This window comes from Microcebus murinus, chromosome 2 (assembly GCF_040939455.1).
Source record: "Microcebus murinus isolate Inina chromosome 2, M.murinus_Inina_mat1.0, whole genome shotgun sequence".
Lineage (NCBI taxonomy): Eukaryota > Metazoa > Chordata > Mammalia > Primates > Cheirogaleidae > Microcebus > Microcebus murinus.
Window position 1 is genome coordinate 18,257,223 of NC_134105.1, and position 23,581 is coordinate 18,280,803.

The 23,581-nt window shown below is 46.3% G+C and overlaps 2 protein-coding genes across 6 annotated transcripts in view; both read left to right on the forward strand.

The window, feature by feature from the left end:
• Positions 1–4,568, forward strand: part of ARID1A (AT-rich interaction domain 1A) — a 79,568-nt gene extending 75,000 nt beyond the window's left edge. For all 3 annotated transcript variants that reach the window (XM_012750580.2, XM_012750581.3, XM_012750582.3), the window contains one exon: positions 1,504–4,568. In XM_012750580.2, coding sequence (XP_012606034.1) covers positions 1,504–3,231 — 1,728 coding nt within the window. In that variant the 3' untranslated portion in view covers positions 3,232–4,568. The remainder of the gene's footprint in view (positions 1–1,503) is intronic.
• A 7,426-nt stretch (positions 4,569–11,994) lies between these two features.
• On the forward strand, positions 11,995–23,204 carry PIGV (phosphatidylinositol glycan anchor biosynthesis class V). Of its 3 annotated transcripts, XM_075995481.1 has the most exons (6): positions 11,995–12,321; positions 13,003–13,097; positions 13,241–13,388; positions 14,766–14,906; positions 18,859–19,980; positions 22,341–23,204. In XM_075995481.1, the coding sequence occupies exons 4-6, from the start codon at positions 14,829–14,831 to the stop codon at positions 22,620–22,622; spliced, it is 1,482 nt and encodes a 493-aa protein (XP_075851596.1). In that variant the 5' UTR covers positions 11,995–12,321; positions 13,003–13,097; positions 13,241–13,388; positions 14,766–14,828; the 3' UTR covers positions 22,623–23,204. The 3 variants fall into 3 exon arrangements, with proteins under 3 accessions (XP_075851596.1, XP_020136268.2, XP_012606279.2); XM_020280679.2 differs by lacking the exon at positions 13,241–13,388 and having other exon boundaries at positions 11,995–12,462; XM_012750825.3 differs by lacking the exon at positions 13,241–13,388.
• The last annotated feature ends 377 nt before the right edge of the window (positions 23,205–23,581 follow it).

Sequence of the window (23,581 nt, forward strand, 5' to 3'; positions counted from 1 at the left end):
TGTAAAGAACTTAAGAGAAAAAAGTTATCTCTTACATTCATCTGGATATTTATCATTTCTGTTGCTATCGGTAATATTCTTGCAAAGCTGATTCTCTAGACCCACCCCGCACAGGATGTACACTTTGCATTTTCCTAGTAGCTAGGAAGAGTTTGTGCTATACCATCCTACTCTTTCTTTTGATCAGTGTTAGTACCTACCAACTCATCTATCAAGGAACTGACTAGGAGGACATTGTTAGGTAGTAGTTACCATTCTTTGTGGCAGGTCCTTAAATTTTTGTTTCATGTCATCCCTATAATAACCCTGAGAGACAGGATATGTAGCCATTTAGAGATGTCAAAGTCTTATCATTGCCCAGGTACACACAACTGTCAGCAGGATCTATCTGATTCCAAAGCCTGATTTTATTTCCATTGCAAAATGTTGCTTCCCATGAGAAAGGAAAGGAACAAATTTTGATTGAGCAATTTCCACATGCCAAGCATTTGACATATTCCATTTAGACCTCAGACAACCCTGTAAAGTTTAGGGATTTCCATCATTTCATACAGCTAGTTCCTGGAAAAGCCAGATTTCAAACCTAGATCTAATTCTATAGTCCTTATTTTTTGCCATTTTGCTGTATTGTTCAACCAAAGATTAATCTGACTGGAAAGTAATATTTCCTTCTAGAGGTTAATAAATAGCTTATATAGTAATCCATGCTGGAAATTGGGTTTCCTTAATACCAGTTTAGGCCAGTGTTTGAAGAGCTGAAGCCTCATTCCACTCATTATAGTGCAAGATTCATGGAAGTCCAGCCTCCTGGAATGTTGGGGAGATTGGAGAAGGGAGCAGATGAACATCTGCCTGCATCACATTCTCTCCCCTAAACTTATGTTGAGTCATCCCACCATCCCTAGGCTTCGGCTCCACTAGACAGTGGGACGTAGAGTGTTCTAAGAGAGATAATGGCAATGACCACCTGGTAGGAAACTGGCCTGGTGTGAAGGAAAGCAGATTGGTTGAGACTGGGCATGGTGGCTCATGCCTGTAATCCTAGCACTCTGGGAGGCTGAGGTGGGAGGATCGCTCAAGGTCAGGAGTTCAAAACCAGCTTGAGCAAGAGCGAGACCCCGTCTCTACTATAAATAGAAAGAAATTAATTGGCCAACTATAATTTAAAAAAAAAAGATTGGTTGGGAAAGAGGAGACTGAGAGATGGGTGGAACTGGTGGGTGAGGTACAAAGCTGTTGGCTAGTGTAGGCAGGCTTAGTGAAGGTAGGTTGGGCAGAAGGAAGAACTTTATGTTGGGCATAGGAGAAATTAAGGTAAACAGTTTTCCCTCTGGAGAACCTTTGGGAAAAGAACAACTGTGCCTTTCATTGAGTGATACAGATATCTGTCCTAGAAGGCAACTAAGGGTAATTAAACAGAAGACTTTGGGGCTCTCAAGTCGAGGATTCCCTTCTTTGATCACTTTTCTTCCTTAATTTATTTTCTGTTCTTTCTCTTTTTAGCTCCCTGGGTTGCTAGAGCTCCTTGTGGAATATTTCCGACGATGCCTGATCGAGATCTTTGGCATTTTAAAGGAGTATGAGGTGGGTGACCCAGGACAGAGAACACTACTGGACCCTGTGAGATTCAGCAAGGTGTCTAGTCCAGCCCCCATGGAAGGGGAAGAAGACGAAGAACTTCTAGGTCCCAAACTTGAGGAGGAAGAAGAGGAAGTAGTTGAAAATGATGAGGAGATGGCCTTTTCGGGCAAGGACAAACCAGCTTCAGAGAGTAGTGAGGAGAAGCTGATCAGTAAGTTTGATAAGCTTCCAGTAAAGATCGTACAGAAGAATGACCCATTTGTTGTGGACTGCTCAGATAAGCTTGGGCGTGTGCAAGAGTTTGACAGTGGTCTGCTGCATTGGCGGATTGGTGGGGGGGACACGACTGAGCATATTCAGACCCACTTTGAGAGCAGGAAAGAGCTGCTGTCTTCCAGGCCTCATGCACCCTGTCCACCAGCTCCCCGGAAACATGTCACGACAGCAGAGGGTATGCCAGGGACAACAGAACAGGAGGGGCCTCCGCCTGATGGCCCTCCAGAAAAACGGATCACAGCCACTATGGATGACATGTTGTCTACCCGGTCTAGCACATTGACCGAGGAGGGAGCTAAGACTACAGAGGCCACCAAGGAGAGCAGTAAGTTTCCATTTGGCATTAGCCCAGCGCAGAGCCACCGGAACATCAAGATCCTAGAGGATGAACCCCACAGTAAAGATGAGACCCCACTGTGTACTCTTCTGGACTGGCAGGATTCCCTTGCCAAGCGCTGTGTCTGTGTCTCTAATACCATCCGAAGCCTGTCATTTGTGCCAGGCAACGACTTTGAGATGTCCAAACACCCAGGGCTGCTGCTCATCCTAGGGAAGCTGATCCTGCTGCACCACAAGCACCCAGAACGGAAGCAGGCACCACTAACTTATGAGAAGGAGGAGGAACAGGACCAAGGGGTGAGCTGCAACAAAGTGGAGTGGTGGTGGGACTGCTTGGAGATGCTCCGGGAAAACACCTTGGTCACACTCGCCAACATCTCAGGGCAGTTGGACCTCTCCCCATACCCTGAGAGCATTTGCCTGCCTGTCCTGGACGGACTCCTACACTGGGCAGTTTGCCCTTCAGCTGAAGCCCAGGACCCCTTCTCCACCCTGGGCCCCAACGCCGTCCTCTCCCCCCAGAGACTAGTCTTGGAAACCCTTAGCAAACTCAGCATCCAGGACAACAATGTGGACCTGATCCTGGCCACACCCCCCTTCAGCCGCCTGGAGAAGTTATATAGCACCATGGTGCGCTTCCTCAGTGACCGAAAGAACCCAGTGTGCCGGGAGATGGCCGTGGTACTGCTGGCCAACCTGGCGCAGGGGGACAGCCTGGCAGCCCGCGCCATTGCAGTACAGAAGGGCAGCATCGGCAACCTCCTGGGCTTCCTAGAGGACAGCCTTGCTGCCACGCAGTTCCAGCAGAGCCAGGCTGGCCTCCTCCACATGCAGAACCCACCCTTTGAGCCAACTAGTGTGGACATGATGCGTCGGGCTGCCCGCGCGCTGCTTGCCCTGGCCAAGGTGGATGAGAACCACTCAGAGTTTACTCTGTACGAGTCACGGCTGTTGGACATCTCGGTATCACCATTGATGAACTCATTGGTTTCACAAGTCATTTGTGATGTACTGTTTTTGATTGGCCAGTCATGACAGCCGTGGGACATCTCCCCCCCTGTGTGTGTGTGCGTGCGTGGAGAACTTAGAAACTGACTGTTGCCCTTTATTTATGCAAAACCACCTCAGAATCCAGTTTACCCTGTGCTGTCCAGCTTCTCCCTTGGGAAAAAAAGTCTCTCCTGTTTCTCTTTCCTCCTTCCAACCCCTCCCCACCTCACACCTTTCTGTTCCTTGTCCTCACCTTACTCCCCTCAGGACCCCACCCTATTTGAAAAGACAAAGGTCTGCCTACATAGAAGACTTTTTTATTTTAACCAAAGTTACTGTTGTTTACAGTGAGTTTGGGGAAAAAAATAAAATAAAAATGGCTTTCCCGGTCCTTGCATCAACGGGACGCCACATTTCATAACTGTTTTTAATGGTAAAAAAAAAAAAGGAAAAAATACAAAAAAAAACTCTGAAGGACAAAAAAGGTGACTGCTGAACTGTGTGTGGTTTATTGTTGTACATTCACAATCCTGCAGGAGCCGAGAAGTTCGCAGTTTTGAACAGACCTTGTTCACTGGAGAGGCCTGTGCAGTAGAGTGTAGACCCTTTCATGTACTGTACTGTACACCTGATACTGTAAACATACTGTAATAATAATGTCTCACATGGAAACAAGAGAAACGCTGGGTCAGCAGCAAGCTGTAGTTTTTAAAAATGTTTTTAGTTAAACGTTGAGGAGAAAAAAAAAAGGCTTTTCCCCCAAAGTATCATGTGTGAACCTACAACACCCTGACCTCTTTCTCTCCTCCTTGATTGTATGAATAACCCTGAGATCACCTCTTAGAACTGGTTTTAACCTTTAGCTGCAGCGGCTGCGCTGCCACGTGTGTATATATATGACGTTGTACATTGCACATACCCTCGAATCCCCACAGTTTGGTCCCCTTCCCAGCTACCCCTTTATAGTATGACGAGTTAACAAGTTGGTGACCTGCACAAAGCGAGACACAGCTATTTAATCTCTTGCCAGACATCGCCCCTCTTGGTGCGATGCTGTACAGGTCTCTGTAAAAAGTCCTTGCTGTCTCAACAGCCAATCAACTTATAGTTTATTTTTTCTGGGTTTTTGTTTTGTTTTCTTTCTAATCGAGGTGTGAAAAAGTTCTAGGTTCAGTTGAAGTTCTGATGAAGAAACACAATTGAGATTTTTTCAGTGATAAAATCTGCATATTTGTATTTCAACAATGTAGCTAAAACTTGATGTAAATTCCTCCTTTTTTTCCTTTTTTGGCTTAATGAATATCATTTATTCAGTATGAAATCTTTATACTATATGTTCCACGTGTTAAGAATAAATGTACATTAAATCTTGGTAAGACTTTTGTGAGGCTTTTTATTTTCAAACTATTTAAAACTTTGACTTTTTGGGGGGAGTTGGGGGGGCAGTTGGGAGAGGTTAGTCCTGTTCTTGCAAACCTCCTATATTGTGCTCTCTCCCCTAAATGGTGGCTTTTTGGACCTTTTATTTCTTTACTGTATTCTACTTTAACCTCTACAGCTGCAGCCCCAACTCCTGGGCTGTGGCCTGTTAGGAACCGGCTGTGCATCACCACCTGAGCTCTGCCTCCCTGTGCCCCCCTACCTGTCCATGGAAAAATCGTCTTCCATGAAACTCAGGAACCAGGCCACCCAGCAGGAGGTGAGTGGCCAAGGAAGGAGAGAAGCTTCATCTGTATTTACAGCTCACTCTCTGTCCCCCATCCCCATACACACACATACCCAGACCGTGGAAAAATTGTCTTCCATGAAACCGGTCCCTGGTGCCAAAAAGGTTGGGGACTGCTGCTCTACAGTGTACATCTTAAAAAGCCCTGAGAAGATCTAGCCTGCAAGAGGAAGTTCTGGGCATAAAAAGCATGTTACCACTTGAAATAAAGTGAGTTAAAATAACAAAGGAATTGATGATAATCTAGAAAAAATGTTCAGAAATAGTTGGTAAAAAGATCTCTGTTTTCTTTTTTTTTTTTTTTTTTAAGAGTCAAGATCTTCTCTCTGGGAGGCTGAGGCGGGCGGATTGCTCGAGGTCAGGAGTTCGAAACCAGCCTGAGCAAGAGTGAGACCCCGTCTCTACTATAAATAGAAAGAAATTAATTGGCCAACTAATATATATATATAAAATTAGCTGGGCATGGTGGTGCATGCCTGTAGTCCCAGCTACTCGGGAGGCTGAGGCAGAAGGATTGCTTGAGCCCAGGAGATTGAGGTTGCTGTGAGCTAGGCTGACGCCAAGGCACTCACTCTAGCCTGGTCAACAAGCGAGACTCTGTCTCAAAAAAAAAAAAAAGAGTCAAGAGTCAAGATCTTGCTGTGTCACCCAGGCTGGAGTGCAGTGGCATGATCATAGCTCATTGCAGCTTCAAACTCCTGGGTATCCAGACACCCTCAAACCTTAACCTCCCAAAGTGCAAGGATTACAGGCATTAGCCACTGTGCCCAGCCCTAGCTAGAAATTTTTAACAATGAGAGGCTGCCTCCATTTATCTGGAGGTAGCCTCCAACTTAATCACATACATCTCCAGATTGGCTCTTTTCCCTGACTCCAGACTAGAATTCAGCTGTCTTCTTGCCATCTCTGCTTAGAAGTTTAATTTGAACGTGCTCAAGCTAAGAGAGCCCTGTCTTTCCCTCTGGAAACTTGCTTCTCCCATAGGTTTTGTTGTAAATGGCAACTCCATACTTCTGTTACTTGGCCAAGAAAATCATTCATTTCCACATCCAGTCTGTTAGTACTATTGAGAAAATAATCCTCAATCCAGTCACTACCGCTATAGTTCAAAATACTTTCTATCTTGGACTCTTGAAATACCTCCAAACTGACCTCCCTGCTTCTGCTTTGCCTGGTTGAAAGTATTCTCAACATAGCAACCAAATGATCCCTATAAAACGTTAAGTCAGACCAAACTCCGTCAGTGTTTCTCACTCAGTAAGCAGAAGTCCAGATCCTTATAATGGCCTACAAGGCCCTCAGTTACCTCATCGCCACCTTTCTGGCACCATCTTCTCTCTTTCCCATTCCTCGCTCTGCAGGGCTGTAGACCTTGGAGTCTTTGTACTTTCTGTTCCTTCTGCCTGGAACATTCATCAGATATCTGCGTGACTCAAATCCTCATCTCCTTCAGGGCTTTGTTCAAATGTCACACAAGTGAGGCTTTCCCTGGCCAGAGACTATTTATTTAAAATAGTCTCTGCTCCCCTGCCTCATTGCCCTTCTGTAACTTGTTTCTCTTACAGCACTTGTTACCATCCAGCCTATTGTATATTGTACTTACTTACCTGTCATCTTCCACTGGAATGTCAAACCTGGGGAGGGGCGTGTATTATTCACTGCTACGTCCCTGTCCTAACACACAGCCTGGCACGTAGTACCTACTCAAGTAGCTCTTGAATGAAATAGTAGATGTTGGTCAGATGGAGTTGCTTTTATGAGGTAGGTTAATGTCATAATATATAGCTTCTATGTTCATCTTCCTTAGGGAAACAATGAAGAAACCTCAAGTTCAGGTTTCTCAGGAGAAATCAGAAGCAGTAACAGAAAATGTTGTTATTGTGGACACTAAGAAGTGAAACTTGAAACAACAGTTTTCTATTGAGTACCTATTTGTATGTTGGACATAGTACATCATGAATAATCCTACAACACTCCCGTACCTGTGAGGTTAGGATTCTGGCTCCTATTTTACAGTTTGGGAAAGTGGCTGAGAAAAGTCAAAGGCTTGTCTAAGTTCATACACCAAGCAAGATTCACCTGGCTCCAAGGCCCATGCGCTTCCTAACACACCACAGTGTACCTCCTCTCTGGATGAGAGGACAACAGGGGTAACTGGACCAGCTGTGGAGCCCAGCAAGCAAGATTTGTTTTTACTGTATTTAACATGAGGTAAAATTGTCCTAAGAATTTCAATCAGGTGTTCATCAAAGTGTGGCTGTTAATATTTGCATCAGGGATAGAAATGAATAATTAGTATTTCTCTACTGAGAGAAAAAAACCTTTGCCAACCAAGATGCCTTCCTAGGACTCATCTGGAAAAAACTAAATGGCAAGCTTTTCATATCTACATTTTGGTAAGCAATATTGCTAATGGCTATTATTGCCCTGGGCCTCTTGAGCTCCATTTTCTAGTCTAGAAAGTGCATTTCTGGGCTGTGTGTGGAGCATTACCTAGGAGTTCGGTTTCCTGGGTTCCTTTTATTTGCTCTCCTGCAATGCAGGGGGCGCCTAGCCTGGTCTCCGGTTTCTGCCTGGAGTTACCATGGGCCAAGGGAACTGCTAGCCACTGAGCTGTAAGTAATTTGCTTTTGAGAAGTAAATAGAACCTCGCCAGCAGAGAACCCAGGGGTGTGGCCAGTAGTTCTTTTCCCAGGCTCCTCCCTCCCCCCCAATGACCTTAACCTTCTTTCACAGCTGGAGAGCAGCCAAGTCCAGCCTAAACAATACCTTCAACCTCATTGGCTCTTTTGCCTTGCAGCCACTGCCACCCACAAATGGCTAAGGCCTTCCCACTAGGCCTCTCAGTGGGGTCAAGGTTTTCTAACTACTAAAAGGCAAACACTGGAGGAAGGGTGAAAATTATCTAGTGTCCATGGGCTTTAAAGGATCAGTGTTGGGCTCCTGCAATTGGAGGTAGGGCAGGGTCTTTGTCCTAGGGTGGATGGACATCTTCAAGCAATCCTGTAAAGGCCAAAAAGGATGCTTTTGGTAAATGTCTGAGACCTGGTGTCACCCCTGGTGTTAGGATGGATGTATCTGTCACCCAGCATCCTAGGAAACTGCCAAGGGGTGCTCTTTTATCCACAACAAAAAGAGGTAAAGTTTTGGTAAGGCACAGCTGCCTGTCATCACAGGCATTAGCCCTGCCTGTTAATAGTTGATAGTAACAGAGGGCACAGTGGCACAAGCCTGTTGTCCTAGCTACTCAGGAAGCTGAGGCAGGAGGGTCACTCAAGGCTGGGAGTTTTAAGCTGTCATGCGCTATGACAGCCCCTGTGAATAGCCACTGCATTCTAGCCTGGGCAACATAGACCCCATCTCTAAAGAAATAAATTTAAAAATAAAAATAATAGCCGGACGCGGTGGTGCGCGCCTGTAGTCCCAGCTACTCGGGAGGCTGAGATGGGAGGATGGCTTGAGCCCAGGAGTTCTGGGCTGTAGTGCGCTATGCCGATCGGGTGTCCGCACTAAGTTCGGCATCAATATGGTGACCTCCCGGGAGTGGGGGACCACCAGGTTGCCTAAGGAGGGGTGAACCTGCCCAGGTCGGAAACGGAGCAGGTCAAAACTCCCGTGCTGATCAGTAGTGGGATCGCGCCTGTGAATAGCCACTGCACTCCAGCCTGGGCAACATAGCGAGACCCCGTCTCTAAAAAAAAAAAATAATAATAATAATAATAATAATTTGGGCTCAGTGGCTCCCGTTGGTTTTCCCAGCTATTCTGGAGGCTGAAGTGGGAGGATAACGTGAGTCCAGGACTTCAAGGCCAGTCTGGGCAACATAAACAACAGGTAAATATTTGACTCCGCTGAGCGAGAACATTAAAAAAATAGTTAACCGTGACAGGAATAAGAGGCCAGTGTAGTCACTTTTGCCCCACAATGGCATGGCCTCAGAGCCAACATCCCCAATAGGGTCAGCTATTCCAATCCCATAGGATTGGGGCCATGGAAAGTTGAGTGTCTGGAAACTGAGCTGCTGAGAGTAGATATACCCTGTCCTAGGCTGTCCCTCTGCCCAGCCTGGGGCCAAGGCCACCTATAGATGTGGAGGCAGGTCAAGGCAAGGCAGCTACAGAGAGAAATGAGTAGTCAGTTGCTCGACGGAGGTGAGTATTCCACGAAAACTACCTAACTTCCTTCTCTACACCTTCAGTGGGAAAATCGCTTGCTCTTTTTTGTTTAGTGAGTTACAGCAGCCCATCTTTATTGAGTACTTTATGCCAAGCACTATAATTCATATGAGGCGGATATTATTATCATCTCCGTGAAGGCAGGCACTGTGTCTATCTGGCTCATTGTCGCATCCTCATCCCTTCATAGTAGGCACTCCTATATTATTGAATAAATCAAACAAGTAAGATAGGAATTAGGTGGAGGAAAGAGTAAGCAGGAGCTGCTAAGACTTGGTGTGCCCTATATAGGATTCTTAACATAGCCTGCAAAGACTCTTAGACATGTGGAAAAAAGGAAAAGAGGGAAAGAGGTAAACCTGTGAAAGATCAAAACAGTGTGGAGCGGTAGTAAGAACCAGCCAGGGAGGCTAGAGCTCTGAACTCAAGTTCTAGCTCTGCCACTAGCTGTGTGATTTCAGGCCAGTCACTTTCCCTTTGTGATCCTTAGTTCCCTCATACGTAAAATATAGGTATCAGATTAAACAAATTGATTTAGCCTGTCAGATCTTCATTGAAGACACATAGTATCCAAGGCACTGTTCTAAGCATGGGGAATACACTGGTGAACAGAGCCCCTGCTCTTCCATTACATTCAGAAACTTACATTCCATTGGAGGGAAACAGACATTGAATCGAGTAATATGCCCCAACAGGACAGATGATGTTAAGTGCTATGAAGAAAACAGAACAGAGTGATGGCATAGTACAGGGCAGTGGTGTGGCTGCGTAGTCAGGGAGAGCCTCTCTCAGAAGGCGACATCTCTGATGAGACCCAAATATAGTGGGCTGGCCAACGGGTGGTGTCTGGTGGAAACGTGTTTCAAGCAGAGCAAATGGAAAATAGCAAGCACAGAGATAGGCAAATTCAAGGAATAGAAGTGATGTAACTCTCTTAAATCTAAGATTCTAGAAATAGTAATGCATTGCTTGCATTGTTTAGGTTAGGGATTTGTATATGAAATTGTTTCTTGGTGGTGTGGGATATTTGCTTCTTAATAAAAGTGGCTATGAGGTGTGGAGCCTTTCTGGAGCTCTGAGATATGGCTGTGTCTTACTTGCTTTCCACAATTCTGGTAGCTCAGCTGGCTCTCTGTAGACGCAGGCTCCATTTTAGCTGCAGACTCTACAAGCAGACTGGAGAGAGCTGCCTCCTGCACTCCTCTCAGCCGTAGAGCCCCAGAACCCCCTCCCATCCCACCTAGCCTTCTTCCAAACTCATGAGCCAGGGAGCCAGGGCTTTGAGAGCACAAGATTCAGCTTCCTTGTTTTCCTGTCAGCTCAGGAGCCAGAAAATGAAACAGGAAACAGAGCGGAAGAGGAGGGGGTTGGGTAGCAGAGAAGGAAAGGAAGGAGAAATAGCAGGAAAGTAGACCTGAAGATCTGGACAAAGTTCTACCTTCACGGGGTTAGAGTTGAGCTTTTAGAAAACATTCTGACTTGCCACAAGAGACCCCTGGCCCTTTTGCAAATAGATTTTTGAGGGAATCTGGTGCGGACAGGGGGAACCCTAGAATGTATGTCTTTTTGCCCTTTGAATTTACAGAGCAAGGACAGTTCATTCTTCAGTTTGTCTTTGCAGAGTGCTGCCTGGAGCCTCACAGAAGACTTCTAGAGATTCAAGTCACAACCTCAGGCCCCAGTCACAAGTGTGCCCGAGGCTTTGCCATTTCACTCACAGGCCTCTGGCCTGAGAACAAGTGTGAGTCACTGAAAATTCTGGGGGAAGAACCTTTTAAACTGCATTTTCTCCCCTTTTCCAACACAGGACCAAATGTGATTTGTACTTTATTCACCTTACACACAAATATCTGAGGGCAGTTTAGGTCTCAGGGGTGAAATGCGTTATAAAGAATCAAAAGATACAGTCCCAGGCCCCCACAGAACTGATGTGGGCTAGTCTTTGCCTGGAGAGGTAGCAGTCATCTCTTTGTTCCCACCCACATCAGTAGCTGTTGCAAAAGATAAACCCCTTCCTCAGTCAGGGCTGGGGCCAGAGGCTAACCCAGACCCTGGCTTGGTTTGCAGAGCAGATAACTGAAACCACAGAAGGCTTTGGAATCCTGAGAAACAAGAAATCCACCAACGGAAAAGGATTTATTATCTGTTTCCTTTAAGGAAGGTGCAAAGTTGTTCTAACAGTTTCCGTTACAGGGGTACCAACTGGCCACTCCCCCCAATAGACGGTTTTGTTGAGTTTGCTTCTTTTTTGGCCCCACTTCCTATAAGAGAAGCTGCTTGAGTGAGGGAGGTGAAAGGAGTCCTGGGGATATTCTGAGGTTTTCCTCACCATCCTTGTTAGCCACTGAGGTGGGGCTGAGGACTGAAGTGGGACAGAAGGTCCCTGGTAGCCAGGGGAGGGGAAAATCAGGGGGATCCCCTACTTTCTTCACACCCAGGATGCAGGGTGCCACTGCTGGCCACAGAAACCCCAAGAACACTTTTGACTATTCAGAGAACATCTATTGTGTGCCAGACACACTGCTAAGCCGTTGTTGCCTCACAGCAGGAAAAGTGCGGCTCTGGCTTCTGTGAAGAGGCCGCGCGCGGTTCAGCCCCCAACCAAGAGAGCCTTGGCCCACATTGGGGACTCGGTGAATTGTCTAGGGCATGGAACTGGAGCAAGAGCACCAATTCTGAGACAGCTGCCGCAGCGCGCTAACTGAAGTCGGGAGCAGGGGGCGGGGGTTGGAGGAGGACGAAGTGCAAGAAAACTCTTCAGGTGTCATCAAGGTGGGAAGGTGCTACGCGCCGAGGCGCGGAAACCCGGTCCCCACCCTGCACACCCGGAGTCAACATGGCCGCTGCATAGGGAGGCGGGGCGGCTCTGAGTCCGGGCAGGAGGGGGGCGGGGCCGCCGTCGGCGGAGCCAGCGCGCAGGCGCGGGCCGCATGGGTCCCGGATGGAGGAGCCGCGGCTCGGGCTGAGCCGGGGAGATCTTGACCGGCAGGCTCGGAGGACCTGGCGGCAGCTTGGGAGCCCTGGCGTTCTTGGGGGAGGGAAGATGTCAGACGGAGACGGAGAGAAATGAGGCGCAGGCCGCGAAGAAGCAGGGAGCCCCGCCCCTCCGCCATAGCGGCCTCGGGCGCCGCCTCTTCCTTTTCAGCCTCCTACCCTCTCCAGCTTCCGGCGCTGTGGCCTGGCCGGGCTGCGTAGGCTCCCTAGGGAGTAGCCCCGGGCCCTGGCCTGTCTAGGGTGAGGGGTAGATGCCTGGTGCCCTGTGGGGACTGTGTCGGGAAGGAGCCAGCCAGAACGGGCTTCAGACACGGCTGGGCTGACAGAAGGCAGCCCCTGGCCCGGGATGGCCCGCGAGGCCTTTGGCCCTGGGAACACTGGGTCAGAGCGACTTATCCAAAGCACGGAGAATGTTAGGCTTACTCAGAGTCCAGGGCTCCAATTCAGCAGGCCTTCCCAAATATTCAGATAGGGCCCACCTACCCTAAAGCATATCTAGCAAGAGCATGCTCTCATTGGAGGAAGCACTGGGCTAGGCGTTGGGAGATCTGGGTCATAATCCTGGCCAGGGAAGAGAGCGTACCCTCGGCCGGGATGCAGGCTGGTACCATGTTTCAGAAGCAAGAAACATGACACCCTCTTTAAGTAGCGTTGGGTGTGTCACTTGAACCTGGTGAGCCTCAGTTTCCACATCCATAAAATGGCGATGGTAATTATGCTGGCCTCACAGTGTCTAATGAGGTCTCTGGGGCCTATTTATCTCATGGGAAAATAAGAGTGAAACTAGTTGATCCTGAGTGAAACAAGTGCCCTGCCAGTTGAGAATATGTGATTTAGCAAACGGGTTGTTGGGAAGTGAGGCTGACAATTAGCTGAGAAGGAGAATTGACTAGCTTTGTTTTTACTTGGTTTACCTATAAGCTAACAGTGGGCTACAAATCTTCTGTGGTCGCTGAGGTTAGAGCTTGACTCTGGAGAGAGGAAAGGAAGAATGCAAGCCTGGTCAAGAGGCAGAGGTGGGTTAAGTGATTTTCTGTTCCCAACGTCTCTTCTGCATGTGGGTGGGAAGCCAATGAAGGGAAACGAATTCACCCTAGGGTAGGGAAGGATAGCTATGTAAGTCTGGGTGTGCCTGTGTTCGTCATTTCTTTCGATTCAGCAAGTCATACTTTGGAAATGTTGGGTAGATTCACAAACTACCGCTGCTCTCCGGGGTTTTCAGAAGCTTGCCTTTGAACTGAATTTTCGTGAGCGAACCGGTGTGAAGTTGGCGGCCCCTCCCTTCCTTCGGGCCCCCTGGATATGGAGTAAGCAGCAGGCGCCCCCTTGTGCTGCGGTATGAGTACTGTTGCTGTTGGCCAACTTTGCTCCCTTTCTGGGGAAATTTGATTTTCTTGTGACTTTGTTGTCTTGCTCTTAACATGGGAGGAATACACCTAGAATCAGTGAACTGGTGGTGCTGTATCCTGTCCCTGAGACTTCCATTCATTCAGAACATAGGTGATGTTAAGATGCCTATTTGTATGTTAGGCCCTGGGGATATAGTTGTGATAAATATGACAGGGCAGAGGGCAATAAGAGCATATTATGAAAGCATAGCACATAGTCTAATGAGGATCAGAGAATTATTCCATAATCAAGTGATAACCAACCTAAAGGTTTGATGGGTATTATTAGCCAGATAAGAAAGAAGAGTTTTCCAGCCCTCCTTGTTAACTTTCTCAGTTTAAATATATTTTTCTTGTAGTTCTTCAACCCAAATCGATGAGCTGCCTCTGATGCTTTGCTCTCCTTTCGGATTTCCCAGGCTAGTGTTTGAAAGTTCTGTAGGAGCCGTTGCTACTTCTTTTAGCCCAAGGAGTGGGAAAAAAAAAGTCTTAAAGTGCATTCTTTACCTCAGAATGGCTTTGCAGTTGTTTATACATTGCTGCCATTCCTACAAAGAGATGGAAATAACAGTTCTCTCCATTCCTAGTAGTCAACTCTGTCTTCACCCTAAGTTTGTTTCAGCAATGTGAGCTGGCTGACGTCCTACTGAGTGGTGGTTTTCTTTTCCTTCTCCACTTAATTTAACAGACCAGCTGAACACACATCAAAGAGCTAAGCTGAAGTGTGTAGTCATTATGGTCTTCCAGTATGATTTTATGCCCCACTTTTGGGACTATGGTTTGGGACCTAGTTTATTATTCTGGGCAAGAGGAAAAGGGCACACACCAAATAATAGCAGCTACAACATAGATTTGTGTAGTACTTCACACTTTAGTCCATTTCACCATTATGACAATTTTGTAAGATAGGCAAAAAAAAAAAAAAAAGACTGATCTCATTTTTTTGTAAAGAACTGAGTTTCAGAGGGACTAAAGAGAACTTGTAAGTGACGGAGTCAGAACTTGAATCCAGATCTTCAGTGCATAGGAGCACTCAACAGGCTTTTAAAGATTTTCTGTGAGCTTAGCTTTCTTTCCAGCTTCATCTTCCACACAGCTTCATCTGTGTGGAACTTTTCCAACAAGAATACAGTGCTTCAGAGTGACACCTAGTGAAGCCTTCTGCCTTCAAGATTCTTTTCCCTTATCTGGGAAGTTAGGTGATTAAGTTTGCTATGAAGGGGACAGTTCCTATGAAGAATTCCTTCAAGAATTTGCTTTCTACCCATGTATGACATTTTCTTCCTTGGGTTTTAGAGTTTAGAAGCCTGAGGGAGCTCAGTCTGGTAGCAACACCCCTGAATTCCTGGTGATGAGAGGATGTGGCCCCTGGACCCATCCCGGAAGGAGGTGCTGAGGTTTGCAGTCACCTGCCGTGTCCTGACTCTGATGCTGCAGGTGAGTCTATGATCTTTTGTCCTGAATGGGCTGTTGCTACATGACTGGGCTAGGCAGTAAGAATAGTGCCCATCTCCACACCTCTTGGGTGTGCCCCTCCATGTGATTGGAACCATAGAGACATGGACTGAAAAGTCGTCAGGAATCTTAGAAACAGTGTATTAACCTTTTGTTTTACACATGAAGCAACAGAGCCCCAGAAAGGTTAAATGACTTCCCTAAAGCCACATAGCAAGATAGAGAAGGGCCAGAGTTAGACCATGTATTTCCTAACTCCTGAGCCAGTGGTCTTTCTAACAGACTGTGATGTTCCGTACCTGTAGATACTTTTAGGGTGTGACAGCTCAAAGCATTGCCTTGGGTCCCATTACCAGACTGAGCACTGTGTCAATCAGTTGAGTGGGACAGAAGTGGCATTGTGTAAATCCTGAGATCATCTGTATGTGCTCACTAATCAGTAATGGCTCCTCTTCTTCCCCAGGCACATCCCCTTGCTGCCTCACCCACATACAACCCTAAATGCCTGTGCCTTTTTGCACGTCACTTTGCTTCCCCAAGGCTGCCCTCAATACATATTTTATTAAAATTTCACATATATATGAATGATTTGGTGCCTAGCACAGTGCGCGGTGCTTAGTAGGTCCTCAATGCATATGTTCATAAATAAATGAATGTTGAATGTATGTCAACACTCTGGGGATGTTATATTAACATAATTATGTGTGCCTTTTATCACAGCACCATTCTCTCTCAGGCTAATAGCTGATTCCTTTGCAGAAACCTCCTTTTCTCTCTCCTCCCTGACTATCTGAGGCATAGCAGGCTCTTTTGGGTTCCAGGATTAGTTAAACATGTCCTCAACCTGGAGGCTAGGGCTGTTATCTGTGACTGTCACTGCTGTCCCATTTGTTTTTACTGTTTGAAGTAGCCTGATAAGGAAACTGACCAAAAACGGAAAGAGCCTTAAAAATGAGGCTACGTTCCTGTTGCCAGGCTCGAGAGACTGTGTCAGTGATGGCTCAGCATCAGCTGAGTTATTGACAGAGCCAAAGGAGCAATATTATAAATTGGTATCAGGATAGGTGTCCAGAATAGGTATCTGGGATAACCAGGGCAGTTGGGTTCTAATTCAGGTGGTGATTTTGGAAACAGTATGTTTCCTCTTGGCAGTTCACTCACCCACCAAAAAAATTTTTAAGTACCTATTGTGTTCCAGGAACTGTGCTAGGTGGTGAAAAAGTCATGGTCTCTTTTCCCTTAAGTAGCTGACAATCTATTGGGGCAAAAAGACGTTAACAATAAATGCAGTTTCATTATCCCTCTCTCCCCCATCCCCACTTTAATGCTCAAGCCCTCAGATTATATCCCTAGTTACCATTCATTGTTGCTGTCATTTCTCTGTCAGTAACAGCTATTCCTTGAAGGTTTTAGCTCCAGGTTCACTGTCACTCTTCCCAGCACTACTTCCTTTGATTTTTTTTTGTGTGTGTGTGTGTGATTTCTATATTAAGATTATGCATGCAGTGCCCTGGTCTCTAACTTCCTTGTCCTGCTACTTTCTAGTGATCTTGTCCTCAGCATTCTCATGGTCATATCCTAAACCCCTAACCCCTGTCAAATCTCAATTTTGTGCATCCCATTCTTTGACCACTATCTCCTATCTTTCCAGCTTGCCCTCTCTAGTACCTCAGCTTTAATGATTCTTCCACCCTGCCAGGATTTATAATCCATTGATCCTACCACCGTTTCACTATCCCTCACCCACTGCATGGCTTCAACTCCCCTTCTTACCCAGCTAAGATTCCATGGTCCATCATGGTGATCATCCCCATGTATATACACTCAACTCTCTTGCTCCCTTCTGCCTGTCTTAGTCACAAGACAAAAGCCCAACTTTCATTAAATCCAATTATCTCCCTACTCCTTGCCTGCATCTGCCCAGAGAAAAACACACAACTGTACTAATTAGTCTTTTTTAATTCAAGTTCATTAACCCAAGTGAGTCCTTTGTACTACCTAGCAATCTTTTTTTTTTAAGACAGAGTCTCACTTTGTTGCCCAGGCTAGAGTGAGTGCCATGGTGTCAGCCTAGCTCACAGCAACCTCAAACTCCTGGGCTCAAGCAATCCTTCTGTCTCAGCGTCCTGAGTAGCTGGGACTACAGGCATGCACCACCATGCCCGGTTAATTTTTTTTCCTATATATATTAGTTGGCCAATTAATTTCTTTCTATTTATAGTAGAGACAGGGTCTTGCTCTTGCTCAGGCTAGTTTCAAACTCCTGACCTTGAGCAATCCGTCCGCCTTGGCCTCCCAGAGTGCTAGGATTACAGACGTGAGCCTCTGCGCCTGGCCCTACCTAGCAATCTTAATGTTTTTTCCTAGACCAGTCACCATCCCATTCTCAAAATTTTCTGCACATCAGAATCACCTGGAGAAGTTTTAAAAGAAAATTCCGATGCCAAGGCTGTCTACCATACCATATAAATCATTAACTCTGGGGGAGAGACCCAGGCATCAGTATTTTTTGAAACCCTCTTGGTGATTCTGGTGCATAGTCTATTTGGAGAACCAGGGTCATAGATGACTTATGTTACATATTTTCCCCAGTACTCAATCTCAGTTGATAACTTGCTTTCCTGAATGAAAACTCAGATAAAAAGAAGGCATTAGCCAGGCGTAGTGGCTCACGCCTATAATCCTAGCTCTCTGGGAGGCCGAGGCAGAAAGATCGCTCAAGGTCAGGAGTTTGAAACTAGCCTGTGCAAGAGCGAGATCCTGTCTCTACTAAAAATAGAAAGAAATTAATTGGCCAACTAAAAATATGTAGAAAAAATTAGCTGGGCATGGTGGTGCATGCCTGTAGTCCCAGCTACTGGGGAGGCTGAGGCAGGAGGATCGCTTGAGCCCAGGAGTTTGAGGTTGCTGTGAGCTTAGCTGGTGCCACGGCACTCTAGCCCGGGCAACAGAAGTGAGACTGTCTCAAAAAAAAAGAAGGCATTAGAAGAGACTTTCCACATGTTCCCCCCATATTCATCTGTCTACCTGTCTGCATCTCTATGCCTTCAGTACTGAAGGTTGGATTAACTGTCCTCTTCTCTAAGGTAGCTCCTCCATCTGTGTAGCAGACTCCATCCTCTTCTGCCTGCCCAGCAATCCTCCCCTCTCTCTCCCGCATATTCAGTGGTTTCCTTTTCACTGGATTATTTTCACTAGCATACAAACCTTTATCTCCCACTTTTAAAAAATTTTCCCTTGACTCTACTTTGTTATTTACCTACTACCCAATTTCTCTGCTCCCCTTACAACAAAACTCCTCAAAATCATTGTCTGGCTGTACTGTCTCCAATTTCCCTTCTCCCATTCTATTGAACTCAGTCTAGGCAGGCTTCTCTCTCCACCATTCCACTGAAATAGCTCTTGTCAAAGTCACCAGTGACCTTCACATTGCTAAATCCAGTGGTCAGTTTTCAGTCCCCATCTTACTTATCTGCAGCATTTAGCAGAGTTGATCACTCCTTTTCTTCACTTGGTCCAAAGATAACATGCTCCTGGCTTTCCCTCTATCTCAATGACTGTGCCTTCTTTATCTTCATTGCTGGATCCTCATCCTCTTTCTAGCCTCTAAATGTTGATACTCAGACCTCATTCTCTTCTTTCCTCTGTTTAGACTTCCTCCCTAGGGGATCTCATTCAGTCTCCTTTAAATACCAGCCATACACTTATAACTCCCAAATTTCTGTTTCCTATCCTGGTCTGTCTTCTGACCCGCAGACTCATTGTAGCTCACTGTGTAGTTGACTTCTACACTAGAGTGTCCAGTTCAAACTTAGCTATACAAAACCAAACTCCTGATTCCCCCACAACAAGTATGTTCTTCCTCATTTTATTAAATGGCAATTCTTTTCTTCCAGTTACTCAATCAAAATCCTCATTTTTCTTTACCCCACAGGCCATCTTCAATGCCATTATCCCAGATCACCATGCCGAAGCCTTCTGTCCTCCTCGACTAGCCCCCTCAGGCTCTGTGGACCAACTTGTGGAAGGTCTTCTAGGTGGCCTGTCTCGTTGGGATGCTGAACACTTCCTGTTCATTGCCGAGCATGGGTACCTGTATGAGCACAACTTTGCCTTCTTTCCTGGTTTCCCCTTGGCCCTGCTGGTGACAGCTGAACTACTGAGACCCTTGCGGGCGTTCCTGAGCCTCCGGAGTTGCCTGCTGATTTCAGTAGCATTGCTCAATTCCTTGTTCTCTGTGCTGGCCGCAGTCGCACTTCATGACTTAGGCTGTCTGGTCTTGCACTGTTCCCGCCAGGCCTTTTACGCAGCACTGCTCTTCTGCCTCAGCCCTGCCAATGTCTTCCTGGCAGCTGGTTACTCAGAAGCTTTGTTTGCCCTCCTAACATTCAGTGCCATGGGGCAGCTGGAGAGAGGCCGAGTCTGGACTAGTGGACTCCTCTTCGCCCTTGCCACTGGTGTGCGCTCCAACGGGCTCGTCAGTGTCGGCTTCCTCATGCATTCTCAGTGTCGGGACTTTTTCTCTTCTCTTATGGTGCTGAATCCCCTGAGACAACTCTTGAAGCTGATGGCCTCTCTGTTTCTGTCAGTGCTTATGCTTGGCCTTCCCTTTGCCCTTTTTCAGTATTATGCCTACACTCAATTCTGTCTGCCAGGCTCGGCTCACCCCATTCCTGAGCCCTTGGTACAGTTAGCTATGGACAAGGGCTACCGGATTGCAGAGGAAAATGAGCCACCTTGGTGCTCCTGGGACCTTCCCCTAATATACAGCTATATCCAGGATGTCTACTGGAATGTTGGCTTTTTGAAATACTATGAGCTCAGGCAGGTGCCCAATTTTCTGTTGGCCACACCAGTGGCTATACTGGTTGCCTGGGCAACATGGACATACGTGACCACCCACCCTTGGCTCTGCCTTACACTTGGGCTGCAAAGGAGCAAGAGCAGTAAGGCCTTAGAGAAGCCTGATCCTGGATTCCTCAGTCCTCAAGTGTTTGTGTACCTGGTCCACGCTGCAGTGTTGCTGCTGTTTGGAAGTCTGTGCATGCATGTTCAGGTGAGGTGGATTCCTGGCTGGGATAAGGATGTGAATACACTCAAAACCCCTTGGCCAAGGACAGGGAAGACAGCTAACTTCTCCCATTTGAGTAACCCATACCTAATTTATTCATTCAGCAACTATTTGGGGGGTGTTCTTTGTGCCAGACCCTGGGTTAGAGCTGTGAGGATGGAACATGAGTAAGATAAAATTGCTGCCCTAGTGGGTCTCATGGTATAAATAAGGAGAAAGAGATTCAACTGATAAAATTATAGTATAGTGGAATGGAAGCAGGGTACTGTTTTGAGATATTAAAAAAAAAAAAAGCTCAGCTAAAGTATTGTAGAAATGGAAAGGAAAAAGTAGCTAACTCGCTGAAGGTGTTAAAAAAGGCATCATATTTAAGCTGGGTCCTGAAGAGTAAAAAGAGATTTTCCATACAAGAAGCAGGGGGGGGGACCGGGCGCAGTGGCTCATGCCTGTAATCCTAGCACTCTGGGAGGCTGAGGCGGGCGGATTGCTCGAGGTCAGGAGTTCAAAACCAGCCTGAGCAAGAGCGAGACCCCATCTCTACTATAAATAGAAAGAAATTAATTGGCCAACTAATATATATAGAAAAAATTAGCTGGGCATGGTGTGGCGCATGCCTGTAGTCCCAGTTACTCGGGAGGCTGAGGCAGGAGGATTGCTTGAGCCCAGGAGTTTGAGGTTGCTGTGAGCTAGGCTGACACCATGGCACTCACTCTAGCCTGGGCAACAAAGTGAGACTCTGTCTCAAAAAATAGCCGGGCGCGGTGGCTCACGCCTGTAATCCTAGCACTTTGGGAGGCTGAGGCGGGCGGATTGTTCAAGGTCAGGAGTTCGAAACCAGCCTGAGCGAGACCCCGTCTCTACCAAAAATAGAAATAAATTAATTGACCAACTAAAAATATATATACAAAAAATTAGCCGGGCATGGTGGCGCATGCCTGTAGTCCCAGCTACTCGGGAGGCTGAGGCAGTAGGATCGCTGAGCCCCGGAGATTGACTCTAGCCTGGGCAACAAAGTGAGACTCTGTATAAAAAAAAAAAAAAAAGAAGCAGAAGGGGAACATTCTAGGCAAATAGAAGAGCATGTGTGAAGACATGAGGGTTGTGAGAGGTCCTGATTTAACAGATATAGGAATAAGCACAGAGGATATCTCTGGGGGCTTCTCCTAATATATAGTTAGTTATACCCAAATTGGCTTCTTGAATATTGGCTTCTGGAGGTACTCTGAGCCCAGGCAGATGCCCAATTTTCAGAGGAGATATCTTTTCCAAAGTTTGAGATAACAATAAAGAGGGATGGGAAGCGTTTGATCTTATATCCAAATTTTTGTTCTTAGCTCTGGCCACACCCAAGGAAGTCTGTTTTCCCCTTACTGACCTTTCCTTAGCAGTTTCTGCCTCTTAAAGGTATATATTGGTTATATGTAAAGTTCTCTGAGCTGTGTATATAAGAGGCACGGGAGAAAGAGGAAGTAGCATTCTGTGTTTGTAGCCGGATTGGCTAGTAGAATGAGTGCCAGCAAAGCTTAGAGTTTCCAGGTTAGATGAGGGAGGCCATTTGGAGACTGGGCTCTGAACTCCCCAAAGAGGGAGAATGTTGAACCACAGGATCTTCTACCTCTTTCTCTCTGCTCTGCCACCCCCATGGAGTAAGGGAACCACCTCAGGTTCCCAAGTCAACAGCCCAAAGTTTAGAGTCCAGGCTCTAGACTAAAATGAGACCCCATAGAGTTTTTAGTATTGATTGGCTCATTATTGTGGTAATTACCTTTAGCTATGTTTTTTTGTTTGTTTGTTTGTTTGTTTTTGAGACAGAGTCTCACTTTGTTGCCCAGGCTAGAGTGAGTGCCATGGCATCAGCCTAGCTCACAGCAACCTCAATCTCCTGGACTCAAGCAATCCTGCTGCCTCAGCCTCCCAAGTAGCTGGGACTACAGGCATGTGCCACCATGCCTGGCTAATTTTTTCTACATATATTAGTTGGTCAATTAATTTCTTTCTATTTTTAGTAGAGATGGGGGTCTCGCTCTTGCTCAGGCTGGTTTTGAACTCCTGACCTCAAGCAATCCGCCTGCCTCGGCCTCCCAGAGTGCTAGGATTACAGGTGTGAACCACCACGCCCGCCCAGCCTTTAGCTATGTTTATTTATAACACAGAGGTTGGCTGGTGTCACACATATCTTTATAAGGTAGGTCCTAAACTCTGCTGAATTTCTTTTCCAGCAGAATACACTTCTAGTTGTAGGGGACCATAGTTCAGCCAGCAGCAGAGAAGTCCCCACACTGGTCCAATTTGAGTCAGTGACATCCCAATAAATGTGTGGGTTTCCCCCCTCTCATGATTTCTAGGTTCTCACCAGGTTTTTGGGCTCCTCCACTCCCATTGTGTACTGGTTTCCAGCTCACTTGCTTCAGGATCAAGAGCCACTGTTGAGAGCTCTAGAGACTGTGCCTTGGAAGACTCCTGCAGGAGACTCACCACCAGGACAGATGGTCCCCAGAAATTCTATCATGGGACTTTTGTACAACTGGAAGACCTGTTCTCCAGTCACACGATACATTCTAGGCTACTTCCTGAGTTACTGGCTCCTGGGACTACTACTACATTGCAACTTCCTGCCTTGGACATGACTTGGAGTCTCCAGGGACAGGCTGGAAGCCAACTTTACTCAGGGATCTGAAAGTAAAAATACACATTGGGACTTCCTGCACTGTCCTAGGATCATTACTATGTTCATTAGAATCTCTCTTTCTCCACATGTTCTGGTTAACAAAAAAAAAAAAAAAAGAATCTCTCTTTGAAGGCTGGTCAGGAATGGGAGAAGTGTGAGCCATAGAGAGCCCTTTCTGGTCCTGGTTAGGGCAAATTTTAGAATGGTAACTATTTTTACTGTAAGTGAAGATTATCTTATTCCAAGTCTAAAGTACACCTGGATCTTTCTGGTCAGTCAGTGAAGGGACAGTCTTAAACCTACCACTGACCCATGCATAAATTTAAACATAAATTATTAAAAGCAAATTTAATCAAAGGCTTGGTGACAGGCTGGTGGTAGTCCCCACAAGATGGTGCAGGCTTCAACAATGCAGTGGCAGTGGTAAAGTAGGACCATCTTTTCTAAATAGACATTGTTTCTGATGACTTTTTATGATTTGTGCATTTATTTATGTGAACAATCTTACAAAGATATGCAAATTAAATTACTTTCAATTATACATGCAATGAATTACCTTTTTAAAAATAATACAAATCATTTGGGGAAAAAAGTCAGGGTAAGAAGAATGTGGCAGGAGCAAGTCTCCAAATGGTCATTTCAGTAAAACCCTGTGAACACCCTGTGTGACCCTGGGAGTGTTTTCAGAGCCTTAGTTACCTCCTCTGAAACTAGAGGAAATGCTGTTGTTCTTCGGGATGGTGGTGGGCTGTATAGTCTCCTGTAGATCCCTTTCAACTGTAAGATCTTAAGAACCGCCCTAAACAACAGAATCATCCCAGTGTAAACACTTAGGGGGAGGCTTAAACATGTGATTTTAGGAGAAAATATCTCTAGTTCTCCTGTTTTCAGCAATTAGAAGAAACTCTTCCTCCACCC

Coding starts and splice junctions, on each gene's coding strand:
- PIGV (XM_020280679.2), top strand. CDS start 14,829: ATGTGGCCCCTGGACCCATCCCGGAAGGAGGTGCTGAGGTTTGCAGTC. Junction 14,907..18,858: donor TCCTGACTCTGATGCTGCAG/GTGAGTCTATGA, acceptor TTTACCCCACAG/GCCATCTTCAATGCCATTAT. Junction 19,981..22,340: donor GTCTGTGCATGCATGTTCAG/GTGAGGTGGATT, acceptor CATGATTTCTAG/GTTCTCACCAGGTTTTTGGG.